The sequence below is a fragment of the Sminthopsis crassicaudata genome, chromosome 2 (assembly GCF_048593235.1).
Source record: "Sminthopsis crassicaudata isolate SCR6 chromosome 2, ASM4859323v1, whole genome shotgun sequence".
Lineage (NCBI taxonomy): Eukaryota > Metazoa > Chordata > Mammalia > Dasyuromorphia > Dasyuridae > Sminthopsis > Sminthopsis crassicaudata.
Genome location: NC_133618.1, coordinates 12,628,007 through 12,647,632, shown reverse-complemented (window position 1 = coordinate 12,647,632; position 19,626 = coordinate 12,628,007). Strand labels below are relative to the sequence as shown.

The 19,626-nt window shown below is 48.4% G+C and overlaps 1 protein-coding gene across 1 annotated transcript in view; it reads right to left on the bottom strand.

Annotated features, from left to right (window-relative positions):
- The window catches only part of DPYSL2 (dihydropyrimidinase like 2), a 141,364-nt gene that overhangs the window by 78,882 nt on the left and 42,856 nt on the right, over window positions 1-19,626 (bottom strand). Inside the window, 2 exon segments of the mRNA XM_074285445.1 lie at window positions 3,760-3,944; window positions 9,109-9,197. Of these exon segments, the coding sequence (XP_074141546.1) occupies window positions 3,760-3,944; window positions 9,109-9,197 (274 nt within the window).

Below are 19,626 nucleotides of genomic sequence, written 5' to 3'. Positions count from 1 at the left end.
GAGCTAGCCCGGCCCGGCAGAAGGCCGGCTCTCTCCAGGAGGGGCTCAAAGGGACGGGAAGCAGCAGAACTCCCACTGGTTTGAAAGCAAGGGCTGACAAGGCTAATAGGAAAGGGGTAGCGTCAGGCCTGTGACCTCTCTGAAATGGAGGAAGCATCCTCCAGTAACAGCACTCTTAACCCAATCGGAGTCTGACCCAGATGGGCAGTCCTAGGCCCAAAAGCCTAGGGAAGTCCTCAAAGATGTACGATCTTAAATCCACTAAAGAGAATGAGGGTTCTGTTAAGAGGGTTCTGTTCTGGACATCCAATCGGCAGTAGTTCAGGGGCCATGAATCTAGAACTTCCTTGTCTAGAGCGCTTGAAGAATTGCTCAGAGAGGAGAACAGAGGGGAGATTCACCCAGCTCTTTGTAGCCAAGCTGATAATAACTAAGAGATTGAGGAGACAAGAAGCAAGATGGAGGCGGCGGCTCAATCAGTAGAACAGAGACCAGGGAGGCAGCCACATGGAGGAGAGCCTGGCCACGGCCTTTCAAGAAGGCTTGAGAGAAGGTGCATCTGGATCCGCTGAGAAGCCAATAGAATCAGGCACAAAACTGGGATCCTGGGATCTGAGGACCGAGATCACACAGGCTGGGGCTCAGAGGGAGCCCACCCGGCCAACTTTATCATCACACAGATTAGGAAACTGAGGTACTGAGACTCGGGATTTATTCAGGGTCACACGGGTGGGAGCCATCCCCCCGGTAGCTAGACTCCAAACCCAGTGCTCTAACCACCGTCCTCCACTGGGTTCTGCCTCCATGTGTGAGGCAGGCTGTGCAAAGTCCCAAATCAGGTGTAAAAGTGACCAGCCTCGGGAGAAGGGGCTAGAGGACCGGACCAACTCTGCAGCCAGCTCCCTCGGGCTCTCAAGCCCACGTCATAAAAGCTGAAGGAACTGGGGATGTTTAACCTGGAAGAGAAGGGGGAGGGGAGGGGCGTACAGAGGGCAGGGTTGGGCCGGGGAGATATTCAAGTATTTCAGGGCTGTCTTGTGGCTGAGGAATTCACTTTCCTTTCTTGGCCCAGAGCCCTGAACCAGGAAAAGTGGGGGAAAGCCACACCCTGAGGTTCAGGATTGAGACCCAGAGGGGCTAGGCTGCAGGAAAGCACCCGGGTGATGGGCCCGAAGGGCTTCAAGCAACGAGGCCCTTCCTGGGGCTTCAGCCGCCTAGGGCCGGCCCAGAGAGGCAGCCAAGGGCTGTGGCGCACAGCAACCCCCAGAAAAGGGCAAGGGCTAGCCAGGAGAGCTTAGCCAAGAGCCATGGAGGGGACTGTCCCTGACTATCAGGTGGAGGAAGGGAGAGAAGGCCCAATAAACCGGTGGAAGGAAGACCAGGCCCGAGAACCTGCCACCCACCAATCCCACTGGGGCAAGCCCCGTAGGAAATCCCAGTGTTCTGGCCCCTTCCTCTGCCTGATGCAGCAGGTGATGTGGTCAGCCTCTCAAGGGCAATGGGGGGGAATGGGGGCAAGGCGGTAATTAGACATCCAGATATCAGACCCATTAGCTAACAGCAGGCAGACCTTGATCCGATTTGCCATCTTCTAATCCCTTCTAGTCCCCTCCAACAATGACCTGAGGCTTCTCCCAATTCTGACTTCCTGCATTCTATGCTCAGTGTTCTAAGGTCTCTTCCAGCTCTAAGCTTCAATGTTCTATGTTCTAATGACCTTTCCAATTCTGACCTTCTATGATCTAAAGTCTCCTCTAGCTCTACCTTCTCTGTTCTATGTCCCAAGGCCCATCCAGCTCTGCTGTTCTATGTTCCAAGGTCCTTCCCAGCTCTGATAGTCTCTGTTCTAAGAGCCCTTGATCTCTGGCATTCTTTGCTCCAAAGTTCCTTGCAGTTCTGGTGTTCTATGTTCTAAAGTCCTTCCCAAACTCTAGCATTCTATGTTCTAAGGTTCCTTCTAGCTCTGGTGTTCTATGTTCTGATGTTCCTTCCAACTATGATGTACTGGGTTCTGAGGTCCTCCCCATTTATGATGGCCTCTGTTCTAAGAATCTTCCAACTCTGGCATTCTATGTACTGAAGTTCCTTCCAGATCTGATGTTGTATATTCCAAGGTCCCCTCTAGCTTTGATGTTATCTATACTAAGGTCCTTTCCAGCTATGATGGTCTCTGCTCTAAGAACCCTCCAACTTTGATGTTCTATGTTTTGAGATTCCTTCCAGATGTGATGTTCTGTGTTCTAAGGTCCCTTCTAGCTCTGCTGTTCTGTGTTTTAAAGTTCCTTCCAGCTCTGATTTTCTATGTCCTAAGATCCTTCCCAGCTCTGATGGTCTCTGCCCTAAGAATCCTCCAACTTTGATGTTCTATGTTCTGAGATTCCTTCCAGCTCTGATGTTCCATGCTGGGAAGCTCCCCCAGCTCTGATGGCCTACATTTTAAAGCCCCCTTTTAGTTGGGATGCTTCGATAGTTTCAACCTTACCTTTGGATTATTAGATGGGAAGAAACTTTTTTTTTTTTTTTTTAATTTTCTCTCCTCTCTTTTTGTTGATGTTTTCACAAGCAACTCAGCTGGATGAGGAACTGGTGATGGCACAAGCTAATAACAAAAATGACAACCCCAAGCACCACGAGAGGCATTGCTGCCTTCTGAGCCTCCCAACTACCCCATAAGTAAGTGCTGCAGGAGCCACTGTCCCCATTTTACAAAAAGGGAAACTGAGGTTCAGAGAAGTTAAGGGGTTTGCCTCGGGTCACAAAGTGAGTGCGGATCTGAGACAGGGTTTACCACATTTTCCTGCTGCCAGCTCCAACCCTATACCAGGGATCTGCAACCTAGAACCAGTGGGCTGCATAATTTACCAATCTCTGTGCTACACTATCCTAGTGAGAGCAAAAACCGGGTTCTTTCCCAGTGTGGACGAATTAGCAGTCAGTTGTCCTCAACTGTGTTGATTCAGAAAAAGGCCACGTGAATGTCTAATTAACGAGGAGATGGGGGAGGCAAAGAGAAATCCCCAATTAATGGCGTGACTCACTAGAAACACCTTCTAACCCAAAAGATGGTATATTGAGAGTCTTCTATTTCTACTGAAGCCCCATAGCCCGTCCTGCCCTGTCAACTCTCCCAAAGGCCCTTAGTTCAAGTCATTTCCAGCCCGGCCCAAAGACCGTTCCTCATTCCTTCCAGTATCAGTGGAAAAATTAGAAATCCAAAGTCCCATCCCACGTCCCTCGTCCAATATTGCTATCTCCCATCCTCATTCCCAGAATGCTATGCAACCGGAGGATACGAGGAGACAGGTCTCAGGACACTATATTTAATATTTAATAATGACAAAGCTACTGACTATTGGGAATTTTTTTGAAAGAATCCAGCTCCAGAGGATCATGCAAAAAATGAGTCCATTGTTCTGAAAATAATCCCCGCTGAATCACATTTTTGTTTGAGGAAAACAAACCTCTAGCCTCCAAAATGATGGCAAAAGCCCTTCTCTGCCTACTGAAATCCACCAGAAAAACCAGAGGCATCTTCCTCGGCCACTGGGAAAACTCACAGACCACCAGAAAATGCCCCGTCGAATGGCATGCCTCCCGGGGACAACATCCCGCCACCTCCCTTCCTTGGAACTTCCACCAGACCAGAAGCCAAATGGCGGCCTCTTAGAAAGGCCCTCCAAACAATGGAGACTTATCCTCAGACCAGAATGGCACTTGCAAGTTAAAGGTCAGCTTAAAAATAAAACAGACTTGTCTTACTGATCATTGTGGTCCCTCCCGCCAGGGAGGCCTTGGTCCCCTGGAAGAAGTCATCGGCAGAGGTCATCCCCTGGTCTGGCATCTGGAAACGGGTGTGCACGTCGATCCCGCCGGGCACCACCATCCGGGAATGGGCCTCGATGGTCTTCACGCCCCCGGGCACAATCAGGTTCTCGCCTATTTGCCTGCATTAAACAAGCACGGGTCAGCGAGGAGGTTCATTACAGAGAGTCATGAACACGGCCTTGATCACACCCGACCCCAGCACATCCATCCCCTTCTCCGGGGCAGCTCTGGCCTTCAAGAACATCCTGCGGGCCATGATGGGAGCTGGAGGGAACTTTTCTAAGTTATTTCCATTTATTCCTAAGAAGATCCCTCACCCTCAGGAGGCTCCGGCCTCCAGGTTACCATCAATCCAGAAGGCTGGGAGCCCACTAGCTCTCTAGGTGATTAATTCAGACGCTATGGAAAAACTTTAAAAATGAATTTACTAAAATTGAGTCATCAATACCCAAGGACAGAGTATTCTCTGTGACAGATTAAATTCAATATGGAAAGATTAGACGATTACAAATATGAAAATATCATTAAAATGCTCTCACAGAATAAGTGCAATTTTGCAGAAGCCCTCAGAGAGTCCATCTAAAGGGAGGGGACTTGCTACAGAACCAATAAAGGACCTCATTTGAATAAAAAATAGGAGAGACTAGCTAACATTTAGCTAGTACCGATTATCAGCCAGACACTGTGCTAAAAACACATCTCCCTTTGAGGGTCACAAGAACCCTGAGGGGAAGGAAATATTATTATCCCCATTTTACAGATGAGAAAATCGAGGCAAACAGAGGCTGCTAAGTGATTTCACACAACAAAAAAATGGAAGCCCAATGCTCTAAACCCACTGAGGCACCTAGACAATTGTGTCTCTGACTGAGGAAGGATTTGAATTATGGACTGCCTTCTATTTACAGAAATTAGATATGTAGTTAAAGATATACAGACAGATATGGCTATATGTAGATATCAGTGTATATAAAATTATACATACAATATACAAACATATTTATATAATATGACCATGTATTATTTGTACAGTACATTTACATAAATATAATATATAAATATATTCATAAATAATGCATGGTTTTTATTATATATTTTTATATATGTATTTGATTATATATTTTATATAGACACATAGTATTTATATACTATATATTAGTGTCTGTGTCTGTGTAACAAGGCTACTGGCAATTTGTAGAAAATGTCACTAATACTAGTGAGTTCAAATCCAAACTCTACCATTTCCTACCTATATGCTCTTGGCAAGGCATTTTCCCTTTCTGGCCTCAGTTACTCCATTTGTAAAATAGAGAGGTTGCGCCGAATGATTTTGACGGTCTCTTCCCGCTCTCTCCCTAGGATCCCAGGATCTCACACTGAAGACAGTGAAGCAGTAGGTGGAAGGGTGGCCTTCAAGGCCAAGAAGCCCTGATTTTAAAATTCTGCTGCCTTGGACTCCTACTGACTGTACGACCCTGGAAAAGTCACTGATAATTCTCCAAGATTAGAAGTCAGTTCTTTACTCAGGATAAGAGTTTAAAAAATGCTTTTTCATTCATCCATTCATTCATATCAGAGTATGGGAAGTTTACCCTGCCAGTTCTCTCAGATAGTGAAACCCCAGATCCGGATCTCCCCCCAAAACTAAATTTTCCCCAAACATCTCAGAGCTGCATGGGGTTTCAACTTCATTCGTTCAATTCCTCCCCCTGCATCTCTTTGCAAAACAGGAGAGAAAATCAAGAAAGGGGGACATTAGTGGCACTCCAAGGCCAGTCAGGGACAGAGACCAAGGCAGCACCCCTACTCCAATGCTTGCTCTCTGCAGCCCCCAAAGTCCAGAGAACATAAGCCAAAGGCCCCAGGGGTTCTGGGGGCATCACCCTTACTCCAGTGCTTGTTCTCTGCAGCCCAACAGTCCAGAGAACATAAGTCAAAGGAATGGGGGGGGGGGAACTGGAGGCCACACCCCTACTCCAATACTTGCTCTCTGCAGCCCCCAAAGTCCAGAGAACATAAGCCAAAGGCCCCGGGGGGTTCAGGGGCAAGGTCTGAAACAGATGGACTTCATGAACCTCAAAAGAATTGAGGTAAGCATGGAAATGTAATAGCTAACTTCCAAGCCATGTTTAACACAGCACCTGGCACAGAAGGGCTTAATATAATAAGATAAAATAAGATAATATAATATCTTATATGATATAACATAATATGATAAAATAATAATAAAAGGTGCTTAAGAAGGATTTATTGACCAGCCCGATTTCACTTGGTATATTGATATAATATCACCATGTGTTCTTTGTGCAATGCATTTATATAAATATAATATATAAATATGCTCATAAATAATGTATGTTTTTAGTATGTATGGGTTTTTTATTTTTCTATATACATATGGTAAATGTATACTAAACGTCTGTGTCTGTGTCTCAAGGCTGCACCTTCCCTGGTGATGTGGTATACGGCACTCGGTGCATGCTGGGTACTAAGATCATGTCACCTGTCAGAATGTTTGTCCCTAATCAGAGTGAGTGCGGCTTCTTCAGGGACACGTGAGCTTCTCACAGTACGAGAAGGAGTGGAGGAGGAGATGATGTGTCCTCCATCCCGGTGTGCACCAAACCCTCCCCTGAGCTACCCCGAGGTATCACGGCCACCTTGGTCTCTGGTTTTGCTCTTGTAACACACAGCCAGCTGAGGGCAGTCTTCCAGGTTCCGTGCAAAATCAAGGCTGAGACCCCAAAGAGCCCGTTGGAAAGATTTGTTTCTAGTCCCTCATAGTAATTAATTAGGCGTCCTCCTCCATGGACTCCTCATTAAGAAAGTCGATGTGCTGGCCCAAGTAGGTCACATTCCAGACTCCCAAGCCCCAAAGGAGCAAGTCTCCCCCGGCACCACATTCCAAGGGAGCTTCTGGACACTTAACATACCATGCTTGGAGTATTTGAATAAGAAATACACACTTTCAACCAAGTGAAGAATACTGAACTATGTGTGAGCTCCCATACCCCAATCCCAAGAGGAAGAAGGAAGTGGCAAGTGCTAAATAGTCAGGAAAGCTCTCCCTCTGGTGACTGCTGCCCGCCCCTGGACTCAGACTGTCTTCCAGCTTGCCTGATTGGGACCACTCTTTAAGAAGAAGAAAATGCAAACTGTTTGTTAACTTTTAATTCCTAAGCCTTCCCAAACAGGATTTTTTAAATTCATCACATGTTACTGGTCAGGTTGGAGAGGATGTGAGAAAACTGGGACACTGATACATTGTTGGTGGAGTTGTGAACTGATCCAATGACTGGAGAGCAATTTGGATCAAACTGTGCACACCCTCTGATCCAGCAGCGTTTCTACTGGGCCTGTATCCCAAAAAGATCTTAAAAAAGGGAAAGGGACCCACATGTACAAAAATGTTTGTAGCATACTGGAAATTGAATGGATGCCCAGTTGGAGAATGGCTGAATTAAGTTATGGGATATGAATATTATGGAATATTATGTTCTGTAAGAAATAACCATCAGGATGATTTCAGAAAGGCCTGGAGAGACTTACAGGAACTGATGCTGAGGGAAATGAGCAGCACCAGGAGATCATTATATAGGGCAACAACAAGATTATACAGTGATCAATTCTGATGGGCATGGCTCTTTTCAACAATGAAATGATTCAGACCAGTTCCAATGGTCTTGTGATGGAGAGAGCCATCGGCACCCAGAAAGGGGACTATGGGGACCGAGTGTGGATCACACATAGTATTTTCACTTTTTTGTGGTTTTCTTGCTTTCTGGTTTTTTCCCTCATTTTTTTCCTTTTTGATCTGATTGTGTGTGTGTGTGTGTGGGTGGGTGGGTGTGGGTGTGGGTGTGGGTGTGTGTGTGTGTGTGTGTGTGTGTGTGTGTGTGTGTGTGTGTGTGTGTGTGTGTAGCATGCAAATTATGGAAATATGCATAGAATTGCACGTTTAATATGTACTGGATTACTTGCTGTCTAGGGAAGGGAGTGGAGAAAAGGAAGGAAGAAAAATTGGGGACACAAGCTTTTGTAAGGGTGAATGTTGAAAACTATCTTTGCGTGTATTTTGAAAATAAAAGCTATCATTTAAAAAAAAAAAAGAAGAAGAAGAAAAGGGCATCAGGTTGTTTGTTGTTCTCAATATAATCTGACACCATATTCCCTCCTTGAAAATCTTTCTAGGATGCTTCATGGGCAAGAAGGGGGTTCTTGAAGGCTAGCCTAGTCCCTACAAGGCCAACCGAGCTGGAAGGCCTTTGAGTGGAGCAGCTGTGGTCTAAGAGTCAGCCCCAGAAGGCTCAACCACAGTTGGGTCATCACATGACAAATACTTTGACTGAAGATCCTCTCAAAGACCACGCAGCAATCTTCACTTGAGACGGAAGGGGTCCGATTTCTATCAGCAATGAAAGAATACAAACCCATAAAAACAGCATAGCCCTGAAGGATTACAATGACATATCAATGAATTTAAAGTTTAGATGGCACAGAGGAAAGCACCCTGAACTTGGAGTTAAGAGAATCAGAACTGTACCTCTAAACATTACTACCTATTTCACCATCAGCTAGGCTGTTTGACCCTCAGTTTCCTCATCTATAAATCGAAATAGTGGAACTAGATGACCACTAACGTCCCCTTCAGCTCAACATCTGGAATCCTATATGAAAAAATGTGGTATCATATGGCAGAAAGAACATGGATTCGGGTGTCCAAAGACCTGGATCCAAATTCTGACTCTTCTCCTATCTTTGGAACCTTTGCTTTACCCCCTTACTATCAACACTCCTCCTCCACCCCAAGCTTGTTTCCTCAATACTAAGTTTAGCAAGATGATCTCAAAGAGCCCTAACACTTCAAAATGCTATGATAAGATTACTCTGGCTAACGGGCAAGGTTAGTGGTACAAATGGCACTGAAGTGAGTTAGGAAACTCAAGTACAGTGACCCGAGCTCTTCTGCGAACTCACTATGGGGTCTCGGACAATTTCCTTATCTAAAACATGTTGAGAGAGTGAGACTGAATGAATTCCTCCCATCACACTTTCAGCTCTTAAAAGCTATTTGTAAACAGTTCTAAACAATGAATACTTTGGGGAAGACTATCGCTAACATTGTCAGGGCGATAGTGACTTTCTTCTTCACTGTTTCTTTCTTTGTTGGCTGATAACAGCAAAGAAATGTTCAAAAACGATTATTATTTTAAAACAATAAAATTTATAAAAATAAAATAAAAATGAAAACTATCATTAGCTAAAAAAAAAAAAAATACTTACTTTATCAACCCATCTTCCATATAAATATCTGCATAGAAGGACTGGTCATCATTCACGATCTTGCCACCCTTGATCAAAAGTCGATCACTCTAAAACAAAAAAGGGAACCGATCAATAACATTCAGCTCATTCTGACCTGTGAGAAGGAGATGGGAAAATCTGTACATGAGTCCCAGGTGATGCTGGAATAAGATAATCAGGAAGCAAATTCAGGCAGTGGGGTGAGGCTGCACATGATTATCCATTTCCTCCTAGATAAAAGACTTTTTTTTTTTATTGTCATACCTGCAAACTCATAAAAACAAACTCAAACAATCAGCCATTGAAAAGCAGGGAACATAGTTTCAGATGGAAGAGATAATGGTTTTCCAGCAGATCCTCTTTTAAAAAAAAAAAACATTATTATTCACACCCACACATAGTAAAGTCACTTCTTGGCTAAATTTGAGTCGGTTACAGTCAGAAAAATTGACGAAAAGTCTGTTGCTATTGGTAACTCAACACAAACAAACTCATTTAATCCAGCTGTAGACAGTTCCAAAGTCTTCCCTTCTAGGCAAATTGCAAAGTAGTAAAGGAAGACCTCTATTTTTTTCTTAATAAGGTGGATGAGTAGGTATTTTCAGGTGAGAAAAGCCTCTCTACCCATGAAAGGCAGCACCTTCTCTGAAGCTTAAGAGTTTAAGAGAGTTGTCTGGTCCTGATCTTAAGTGACTGAACAGGGTAACAAAGGGCTGTACCAAACACAGCCCTTGAACCCAGATCCTCTTCCTAGGTTCCGAGACAACTCTCGCGTGCCGCCTTCCCCTCTTTGCCTCACTCTCTTCCCAATAAGAATTATCAAGAGGATGTGAAACAGAGATGTATCTCTGGAAATGCAGAAGTGACAGCAAAGATCTCCAGCAGAACCCCCCTACCAAGGTCTCATTGCCCATATTCTCTCCTTGGCAGGTATCTGTGCAGAATGTCTGTGAAAGCTATTCAGCAACCTCAAGGGAGGCTGGGAAGTAGAAATGCAGCGTGACCCCCCACAACTGTTCCCAATTAAATGCAAAATTAATGTCGTATGTCCACAAACATCTATTATTCTGGATTAAATGGAAGCCGTGCAAGCCGGACCAGACCATGACATTTTATGGGACTGTGAGTTTAAAAGAAGTACTCATATTTTGGCTACCAACAGGATGGCTAAGTGATAAATTCCTGGCTCCCTTCAGGGTTGGAAGACAGCAATTATGACTCCATTACTCCACCCATGTGGGTGCTATCTCCAAAGGTGCCGGCCAAGCACGGAGGCCACGTTCCCCAGGAAATCCACTCCTGAGGACGGTTCCCTCATGTGTGACAAATCAGCAAGGATGTATAAAGATGAAGATTTGGTCTGCATGTGTGTGAGGGTTTGGAGGGTGTATAAAAATAGGACCAGAGGCCATTTCTGGGTCTAGAGCCGGAAGGGATTCATCCACCTAGTCCAGCCTCTCCCCTTTACAAATCAGAAACTGAGGCCCCAAAATGGTAAGTGATCCCAGGTCACATGGGTCAGTAAGTAGCAGTGACAGGAATCAAATTCAAATCTGGAGTTCTTTCCTGGCAATATAATATTTTTGTTTGGGGGTGGGGGGGGGGGAAAAAGGGAATGTTCTATTTATTCATTTTAATCTAGAACCCATTTCCACAGATTCCTCTCAGGCTGTAAAGCCACTAATACATGGAAAAGCAGAACATTACAGGCCTCTTTCTTCTAGTTCATCTTTTCAGAGAGGCCGGATTCAAATACGGTATCAAATAAGCAAATGAATATTCTGTTGAGCTCAGGCTCAATCTCACCTCCAGGAAGTGGACCCTGCCCTGCATCAGCCATTCCCTGAGGGACTGCATTATCAGAATGGCCATCCAGTCTAATTATCTGAGGCCCCATGCCATAGAGGAACCACTCTCAGCCTCAGTTTCCCTTTGTGTTAAATGGAGGATCGGACTGGGTAATGGCTGAAGCCTTTTCCCTCGGGGAGATTCTGTGAACATTTTAACCTCCCTGGGCTTCAGTTTCTGTATACCGAAGTGGAGATCATCTCTGAGGTTCCTTCCAGCTTCTCTCATCCCATGATGGTCATACACAAGGGATCATAGATTCTACAGATGCTATTGGGAGATGGGGAATTGGAGAGGAGATAGAAGCAAAGGGAAAGATCTTTTTTTTTTTTTTTTTTTTTTTTTTTTTTTTTTTTTTTTTTTGCTTTCTTATGAAAAGTAACATTTTAACCTCCCTGGACTTCAGTTTTTGTAGACTGAAGTGCTCATAATCTCTGAGGTTCCTTCCAGCTTCTGTCATCCCATGATGGTCATGCTCCAAAGGATGATACATTCTACAGCTGTTATTGGGAGAAGGGGAACTGGAGAGGGGATGGAAGAGAAAGGAAGAATCGGAGTTTTATTTTATTGCTATCCTTATGCCTGGGCTTCAGTTTCTGAAACGTTCATGATCTCTGAGGTTCCTTCCAGCTTCTGTCATCCCTTCCTGGTCAGGCTACAAAGGATCATACATTCTCCAGATGCTACTGGGAGAAGGGGAATTGGAGAAGGGATGGAAGAGAAAGGAAGAATTTGATTTGATTTGATTTTTTTACTTTTCTTATGTCTGGGCTTCAGTTTCTACATACTGAAGCAGTCATGATCTCTGAGGCTCCTTCCAGCTTCTGTCATCCCTTCCTGGTCATACACAAGGGATCATACATTCTACAGAAGCTATTGGGAGATGGGGAATTGGAGAAGAAATGGAAGAGAAGGGAAGAATCTGATTTTATTTTTTTTATGAAATATATATACCATTTTAACCTCCCTGGTTTCAGTTTCTGTATACTGAAGTGGAGATGATCTCTGAGGTTCCTTCCAGCTTCTGTCATCCCATGATGGTCATACACAAGGGATCATAGATTCTACAGATGCTATTGGGAGATGGGGAATTGGAGAGGGGATGGAAGAGAAGGGAAGGATCTGATTTTATTTCTTTTTTGCTTTCTTATGAAAAATAACATTTTAACCTCCCTGGGCTTCAGTTTCTGAAATGTTTGTGATCTCTGAGGTTCCTTCCAGCTTCTGTCATCCCTTCCTGGTCAGGCTACAAAGGATCATACATTCTCCAGATGCTACTGGGAGAAGGGGAATTGGAGAAGGGATGGAAGAGAAAGGAAGAATCTGATTTGATTTGATTTTTTTGCTTTTCTTATGTCTGGGCTTCAGTTTCTACATACTGAAGCAGTCATGATCTCTGAGGTTCCTTCCAGCTTCTGTCATCCCTTCCTGGTCATACACAAGGGATCATACATTCTACAGAAGCTATTGGGAGATGGGGAATTGGAGAAGAGATGGAAGAGAAGGAAGAATCTGATTTTATTTTTTTTTTATGAAATATACCATTTTAACCTCCCTGGTTTCAGTTTCTGTATACTGAAGTGGAGATGATCTCTGAGGTTCCTTCCAGCTTCTGTCATCCCATGATGGTCATACACAAGGGATCATAGATTCTACAGATGCTCTTGGGAGATGGGGAATTGGAGAAGGGATGGAAGAGAAAGGAAGAATCTGATTTGATTTGATTTTTTTGCTTTTCTTATGTCTGGGCTTCAGTTTCTATAGACTGAAGCAGTCATGATCTCTGAGGCTCCTTCCAGCTTCTGTCATCCCACGATGGTCATACACAAGGGATCATACATTCTACAGATGCTCTTGGAGATGGGGAATTGGAGAGGGGATGGAAGAGAAAGGGAAGAATCTGATTTGATTTGATTTTTTTGCTTTTCTTATGTCTGGGCTTCAGTTTCTATAGACTGAAGCAGTCATGATCCTCTGAGGCTCCTTCCAGCTTCTGTCATCCCACGATGGTCATACACAAGGGATCATACATTCTACAGATGCTATTGGGAGATGGGGAATTGGAGAAGGGATGGAAGAGGATCTGAGTTTATTTTTTTATGAAAAATACCATTTTAACCTCCCTGGCTTCAATTTCTGTATACCAAAGTGGAGATGATCTCTGAAGTTCCTTCCAGCTTCCGTCATCCATGCTAGTCAGGCTACAAGGGATCATACATTCTACAGATGCTATTGGGAGATGAGGAATTGGGGGGAGAATGGAAGAGAAGGGAAGGATCTGACTTCATTTTTTTTTTGCTTTTTTTTTTACAAAAAAATACCATTTTAACCTCCCTGGCTTCAATTTCTGTATACCAAAGTGAGATGATCTCTGAGGTTCCTTCCAGCTTCCAGCATGCTGGTCATGCTATAGAGGAATCATACAATGCTACAGATGCTACTGGGAGATGGGGAATTGGAGAGGATGGAAGAGGATCTGACTTTATTTTATTTTTTTTTCTTTCTTACAAAAAATACCATTTTAACCCTCCCTGGCTTCAGTTTCTGTATACCAAAGTGGAGATGATCTCTGAGGTTCCTTCCAGCTTCCGTCATCCCATGCAGGTCATGCTACAGGGCTCATACATTCTACAGATGCTACTGGGAGAAGGGGAATGGGAAGGGGGGAGAGAATGGAAGAGAGGGGGAAAAAATCTGATTTTATTTATTTTTTGCTTTTTTTATGAAAAATAACACTAAAGTCTTTCCAAAGGCGAGGCTTTACATTGACTTGCCATTCTCCCTCCCCTTTCCTTTTTAAAATACATTTTTTTTCACTTAGTGAGGCCTCCTTAAATGGGGCTTAAATGGGGTGCAACGCCCCCATGCTTCACCCAGCCAGCCAGCCCCCCCCCACCCCGGAGCTCTTACAGAGTGAGAGAGATTATTTTTCCAGGAGAGAAGGGTCGCCATGGAGGAGGGCGGGGAAATGCCCATCCCTGGGTTAAGGAGCAGCCAGTTCCCCCTCAGGTCGGCCCACAGAGATCTCCCACCCAAATTCCAGCTTCACATGCATCTGGGCGCCCTCTCCCCCCCCCCTTCTCCCAGGAAGGAAAGAAGCAGAGATGGGTGTGCCCTCCGGTTGGGGAGGCCGGACTCTCCCTGCAGGGAGAGAGGCCCGGAGGATGGCCCAGCGCGAGCATCCTTCCGCTGGGGACCGGTCCAAGGCCTCTTCCTCAGCCTTCTACCCAGAAATTGGGACCGGACTGGAGAAAAACACAGAGTTACATAACAATGACCGCCCTCCCTCCCTCCCTCCGGCCCTCCCGCTCCCGCTCCCGCTCCCCCCCCCCCACTCAGGGATGCACAAGAGCTGGCGAGATGTGTCCAGGGAGGACGATGGGGGCGGGGAGGGGGCAAAAACCCTTCTCTGAGGCTCTAAGACGTGGATTTGTTTTTGTGATGATTTGTAAAAGGAGGGAGGAGGAGGGGGGAGGGGAAGAGGAGGCAGCAGCAGCGGCGGCCGCAGCATCCTCCCACCCTTTGTCATCATTGTTTTGTGCGGGGCTGGAGGGGACGGCAGCTCAGGGGCCATCTGTTCCGCTCGGGCTCGGGAGCAGCGCCATTCCCTCCGGACAAACACCCGGCGCTGCCCTGACGGCGAGAGCCTCTTTGTATGAGCCGGGGCTGGCGGGCGGGCAAAAGGAGGGCAGCGGGGGAGGGATGGGGAGCTCGGGAACCCAGGAGCCCCGCCACAGCAGCGGCGCCAGGAGAAAGAGCGCCAAGCCCAGGGAGGAAAGAGGGAGAGACGGAGGGAGACGGATCCAGGGACACGGATTGGGGAGGGGAAGACAAGGATGGGAGGAGAGGGAATGAGGGAGGAGGAAAAGACTGAGGGGAGGAGAGGGAATGAGGGAGGAGGAAAAGAACGGAGGGGAGGAGAGGGATTGAAAGAGGAGGAAAAGACTGAGGGGAGGAGAGGGATTGAAAGAGGAGGAAAAGACTGAGGGGAGGAGAGGGATTGAAAGAGGAGGAAAAGACTGAGGGGAGGAGAGGGATTGAAAGAGGAGGAAAAGACTGAGGGGAGGAGAGGGAATGAGGGAGGAGGAAAAGACTGAGGGGAGGAGAGAGAATGATGAGGAAGAAAAGAGATGAGGGGAAGAAAAGGGATGGAGGAAGGAAGAGGAAATAAGGGGAGAGAAAGTGGGTGAAGGGAGAAAAGGGAGTGGGCAGGAGGGGACAAATGAGGAAGGGGAGAAAGAAGTAAAAGAAGCCAGGGACGAAGGAGGAGGGAGAAGAGAAGGGGAAATGCGCAGGGGGAGGAGGAGAGAGAAAGAAGCAGCAGAGAGGAAGGAGGGAGGAGAGCTCACAGGGATGGGGAGGAAAAAGGAGGAATGAGAGACAGGGAAAGAGGTAACAAAACCCGCCGCGGGCGGGGGAGGACGGCCCCACCGACGGAGCCTCGCGGGCTCTCCATCATCCCCCCGGACACGCACGTCCCGGATTTCCCCCTCCGTCCTCTTCTGTCATTATCCCCCTGCCCCATCACCCACCCCGCCCCGCACACACCCTTCTTTCTCCGGAGGGGAGGAGGGGGAGGCTGACACCTTTTCTTGGGAGGGGGAGCGCCCCGCCCCGGGCCCCACCGCAGCCCCCGGGCCGGGCATCCTCCGCTCCGACACCGGCGCAATCGGGGCTGGAGCATCCCCGCCGCCCCGGCCACCGAGGGCCGTGTGAGGCTCGGCCCCCAAAGCAGGAAACCGTAATGCAATTACGCTCCGCGCTTAAAGCCTGCGCTCAGCGGCGGATTAGTCCTGGGGAGGGATCCCCACTAATCTCTCCCCCGCTCCCGCCCGCCCTCTCCCTTCTCGCCGCCGCACAAAGGGCGCCTCCGTCCCCGGACTCACCGTGATGCGCGGAATGTTTTTCTTCCCCTGATAAGACATCGCGCTCGCGCTCGGGGACCAGAAACCGCAAGGAACTGCCGCTCGGCCGGCCGCGGGTGCCCGGAGAGGAGCCCGGCTCTCTGCAGGATGCAGGAACGGGCGGGCGGGTGCGGAGGCTGCTAGCCGAGGGCGCCGACGGGGAGCGAATGCGACCCGCGCTCTGGCTGCCTCTCTTTCTTCCTCTGCTCCAAGCCCAACCCCGGCTCAGAGCAAAAAAGAGAGAGAGAGAGAGAGGGAGAGAGGGAGGGAGAGGGAGAGCGCGAGAGAGATGGGAGGGGGGGTGCGGGCGTAGAGACAGCAATAAAAGCCTGGGTTCCAGGCTGATGCCGCGGCGCATGCGCCACCAACCACTCCCTTTCCTCCTCGGCAAAAGCCGTCCGCTTCGGCGGGGGCGGGCGCTGATTGGCTGAGGCGAAAGGGGTATGCAAATGACTAAGCAAGTGGTGCAATGAGGGGCTGGGCCCGGGAGCCGAGCGAGGCCCGGGGCTGGGGCGGCCGGGGACTGGGGCTCGCGCCAACTGCAGCCGCCGCTGCCGCGCTCGCGCCATCCCGCAGTCCTGCAGCTGCAGCAGTCCCCGAGGCAGACTCTGCAGCGCCCTGGGGCTGGGGGGGAGGCCCTGCCAGAACGGGGGGAGGGGAGGAGTGGGACCGCTGCAGAAGTGCATGCGGGGAGTGGGCACGCGCGCATGCACGCCTCTCCCGCGAGCTGGCAGCTCCCGTCCGTCCTCGTCCCCGGCCCCGCGTAGGGTGACTGCCGCAGAGCCAATGGCTTGGGCGGACGGCTGCGGGAGGGGCCCCAGCGACCCAGCCCTCCTCCCTCCCTCCCTTCCGGGAAGGCTCGCGCTGGGGGCCGGAACCGCCCTGCAGGGAGGGAACGGGGGCGCGAGCCGCGGGCGAGCGATGCAGCAGCCGGGCCACGCCCTGCGCTCTGCGGAGCCCGAGCCCCCCGCGCGCGGGGATGCTGCGGCCGGCGTGGCGCACCAGCTCCGGGGAGTGCGCGGAGCATCCAGGGAGGGCGGGGCTCTGCAAGATGCAAAACCGGGGAAGGGAGGCGAGGAGAGGGGGCTCGCGGCCGCCGTTGCTGGGCAGCTGCATTTAAAAGAAGGAGAGGTCCTCTGGAACCTGGGGGCGGGAGGCATGCCAGGGGAGGCTGGGCTGCAGCCAGGCCGACGTGAGATGCTGCTGCAGGAAATGCCCATCACCCAGCCTGAAGTCCGGGGCCTTCCAGGGCCCGATCCCGCCCGGGGAGGCCCCTCCCATACCCAGAGCTATTTATTAGAAGGTTTCCTCTGGGGCCATCGGGTCTTTTACGGAAGAGAAGAGTGGGGTCCAGCCAGGGGCAGTGACACTGAAGTCGCACAGCAAGCTGGGATTGCGATCCGGGCCTTTGTGGCATCAAGGGAATGGCCTTAAAATCAGAGCCCTGAGGCCCAAATGCTGCCCCCCCCCCCCCGTGCTGCTTGTTACCTGGGTGTCCTTGGCAAGTCAGCTCCTCACCTGTAAAGGTGGGGTACAGAGCTAGATCGGCCGAGGCCCAGGCAGCCCTCAATTTATGACTCCAAATCTAGACCCGAGGGGAGATCTTCCCGAGCTCCAGCAACCCTTCACCATTCCTCAGTCAAGCCAGGGGCCCTAAGATACCCTACAGGGAGAAGCCTGGCTGCCCCCAAATCCCTGAGAGTCCCCAAAAGCTCACTTCCCCTCTCCTCCAAAGCAAGCAGCAGATCTGAGGAGGTCCTAACCACCCCCACCTTTAAAGGAACTCCAGCAGGAATAATGGAGAGACAAGGAAGGAGGCCTCCAGCAGGCAGCCCAAAGGATAGAAGGTGGAAGGTACTGGGAGGAGGAAGGGCAAGAAGGGAGGAAGGGAAGTAGTCTCCCCAGTGCCCAAACAAAAGGCTCTGCCCCCCACCCCAGTCAAGGTCAGAAAAACTATCAGAGTGACTCCCATAGTCCATGATTTTCAAACGGATGCCTCTGGCGGCCCAGGGAGGGAAGCAGCTTTAGGCGCCTTTACCTTAGGTGCCATTCTTGGGAAAAGGCCAGAGAACACAGGTTTGACAATAAGGTGGCCTGGCCCAAACACAAGCGGCCTCCCTCCTTAGGGATGGTGGGGCAGCCTCCTATGGTAAAGGTCTAGATCAGGGGTTCTCAAACTATGGCCTGTGGGCCAGATGCAGCGGCAGAGTTTTGGCAAATGGGCTGAGGGGGGAGACAAAGTGTGAGCTTTTGTTTTTACTCGTCCGGCCTCTCACAGTCTGAGGGACAGTGAACTGGCCCCCTACTTAAAAAGTTTGAGGACCACTGGTCTAGAGGCTTGACTTTGGGACCAGAGGACCGGGTTCCAATCCAGACCCTGCCACTTCTGACTCAGGACAAACTATTTAACCACTCAGCTGCAATTTCAACTGTAAAATGAGGAATTTGGATCAGACGAGCTCTGAGGTTCTTTCCAACTCCGAAGCTCTGATTCTGTGATTTAATTCCACCCTTTAGGTGGCAAATAAATGAAAATCATCACCATTGTGGGAGGGGGCAGGGAAGGTCTTCCAGGCACTCAGTATTTACATGGACAGTGTTGTGACTAGCAAATCAGAAGGGTAAATTCAACTTGGGAAGAGAAGCAATGAGGTTGAGAGCAGATATTTCCATTGTCAGGACACAGACTGACCAATGGGGAGGAGGGGAACAGCAAAAACAAGGCCACAAGATGGCCACCGTAGAATGTGCTTCTGGAAAAAAGGGAGAGATATAGAAATAGAGTGGGTCAGGGCTGGAGTGGACTTGGGAAAACTCACCTGATGTTTCTGGAAAGATACCTGCAACAAGGATGCTGAATAAATGGAGTCCTCACTAGAATTCAATGTATCACTCCCTTGGATGTCAGCCCCCTAGAAAAAGCCCAGGTCACCTGCCCTAGTTCCAGCTCAGTACGTAGATGGGTGCGTAGGCAGGTCTGTATGATAGATATGATAATATTATCCATATAATAATAATACATGATAGAAGTATAATAAGCATCTCTCCATTGGAACATCCGCCCTGGCTTGGCCTGCTACATAACTTTCCCCAACTGAAATCTCAAAGTCAGTTTCTATCCTCCCACTAGATGCAGTTTTCCCACATCACAAATGTAAACCATATGAAAAATAAATAAATAAACAGACAAATAAATAAATAAAGGAACAGTCCTTTAACAAATTAGGATTAGCAAAACCCTTAACTCCTGCTCTTTGCAGAGAAGCCCTAAACAAGTCACCAGCTAAGGAAGCATTTTGGTGCCGTTCTTCCCTTGCCTAACAATTTTAACAATTACCATTCCTCTTACAAGGATATCTTTCTACTATAGTAGAAAGGTCATTTGGACTTGCTTCTTGCTATATGTGATTTGGGGCCTCAGTTTCCTCATCTGTAAAATGAGGGATTTGGACTTGATGGTACTTTCCATCACCAAATCTCTGGTCATAAACCTGGTGGGACTCTCTCAGAAAGGGAGAGGAAGTCCAAGAGGAGGTCATGGTTCAAATTTTATTTGAGAGATAAGACGGCTCACTCTGGCTGGAATTATGTCAGGTCCTCTGCCTGATAGGGTAGGCCCCTCATGGGAGAATATAACTTGTGGATCTGGTAGATAACATGCGAGTCTTCTCCTTCCCCCACCCACCCACTGCCTGACATCTGGATTTCTCTGCAGATTTGCCTGAAAAGCTAAAAGCAAAGTGAG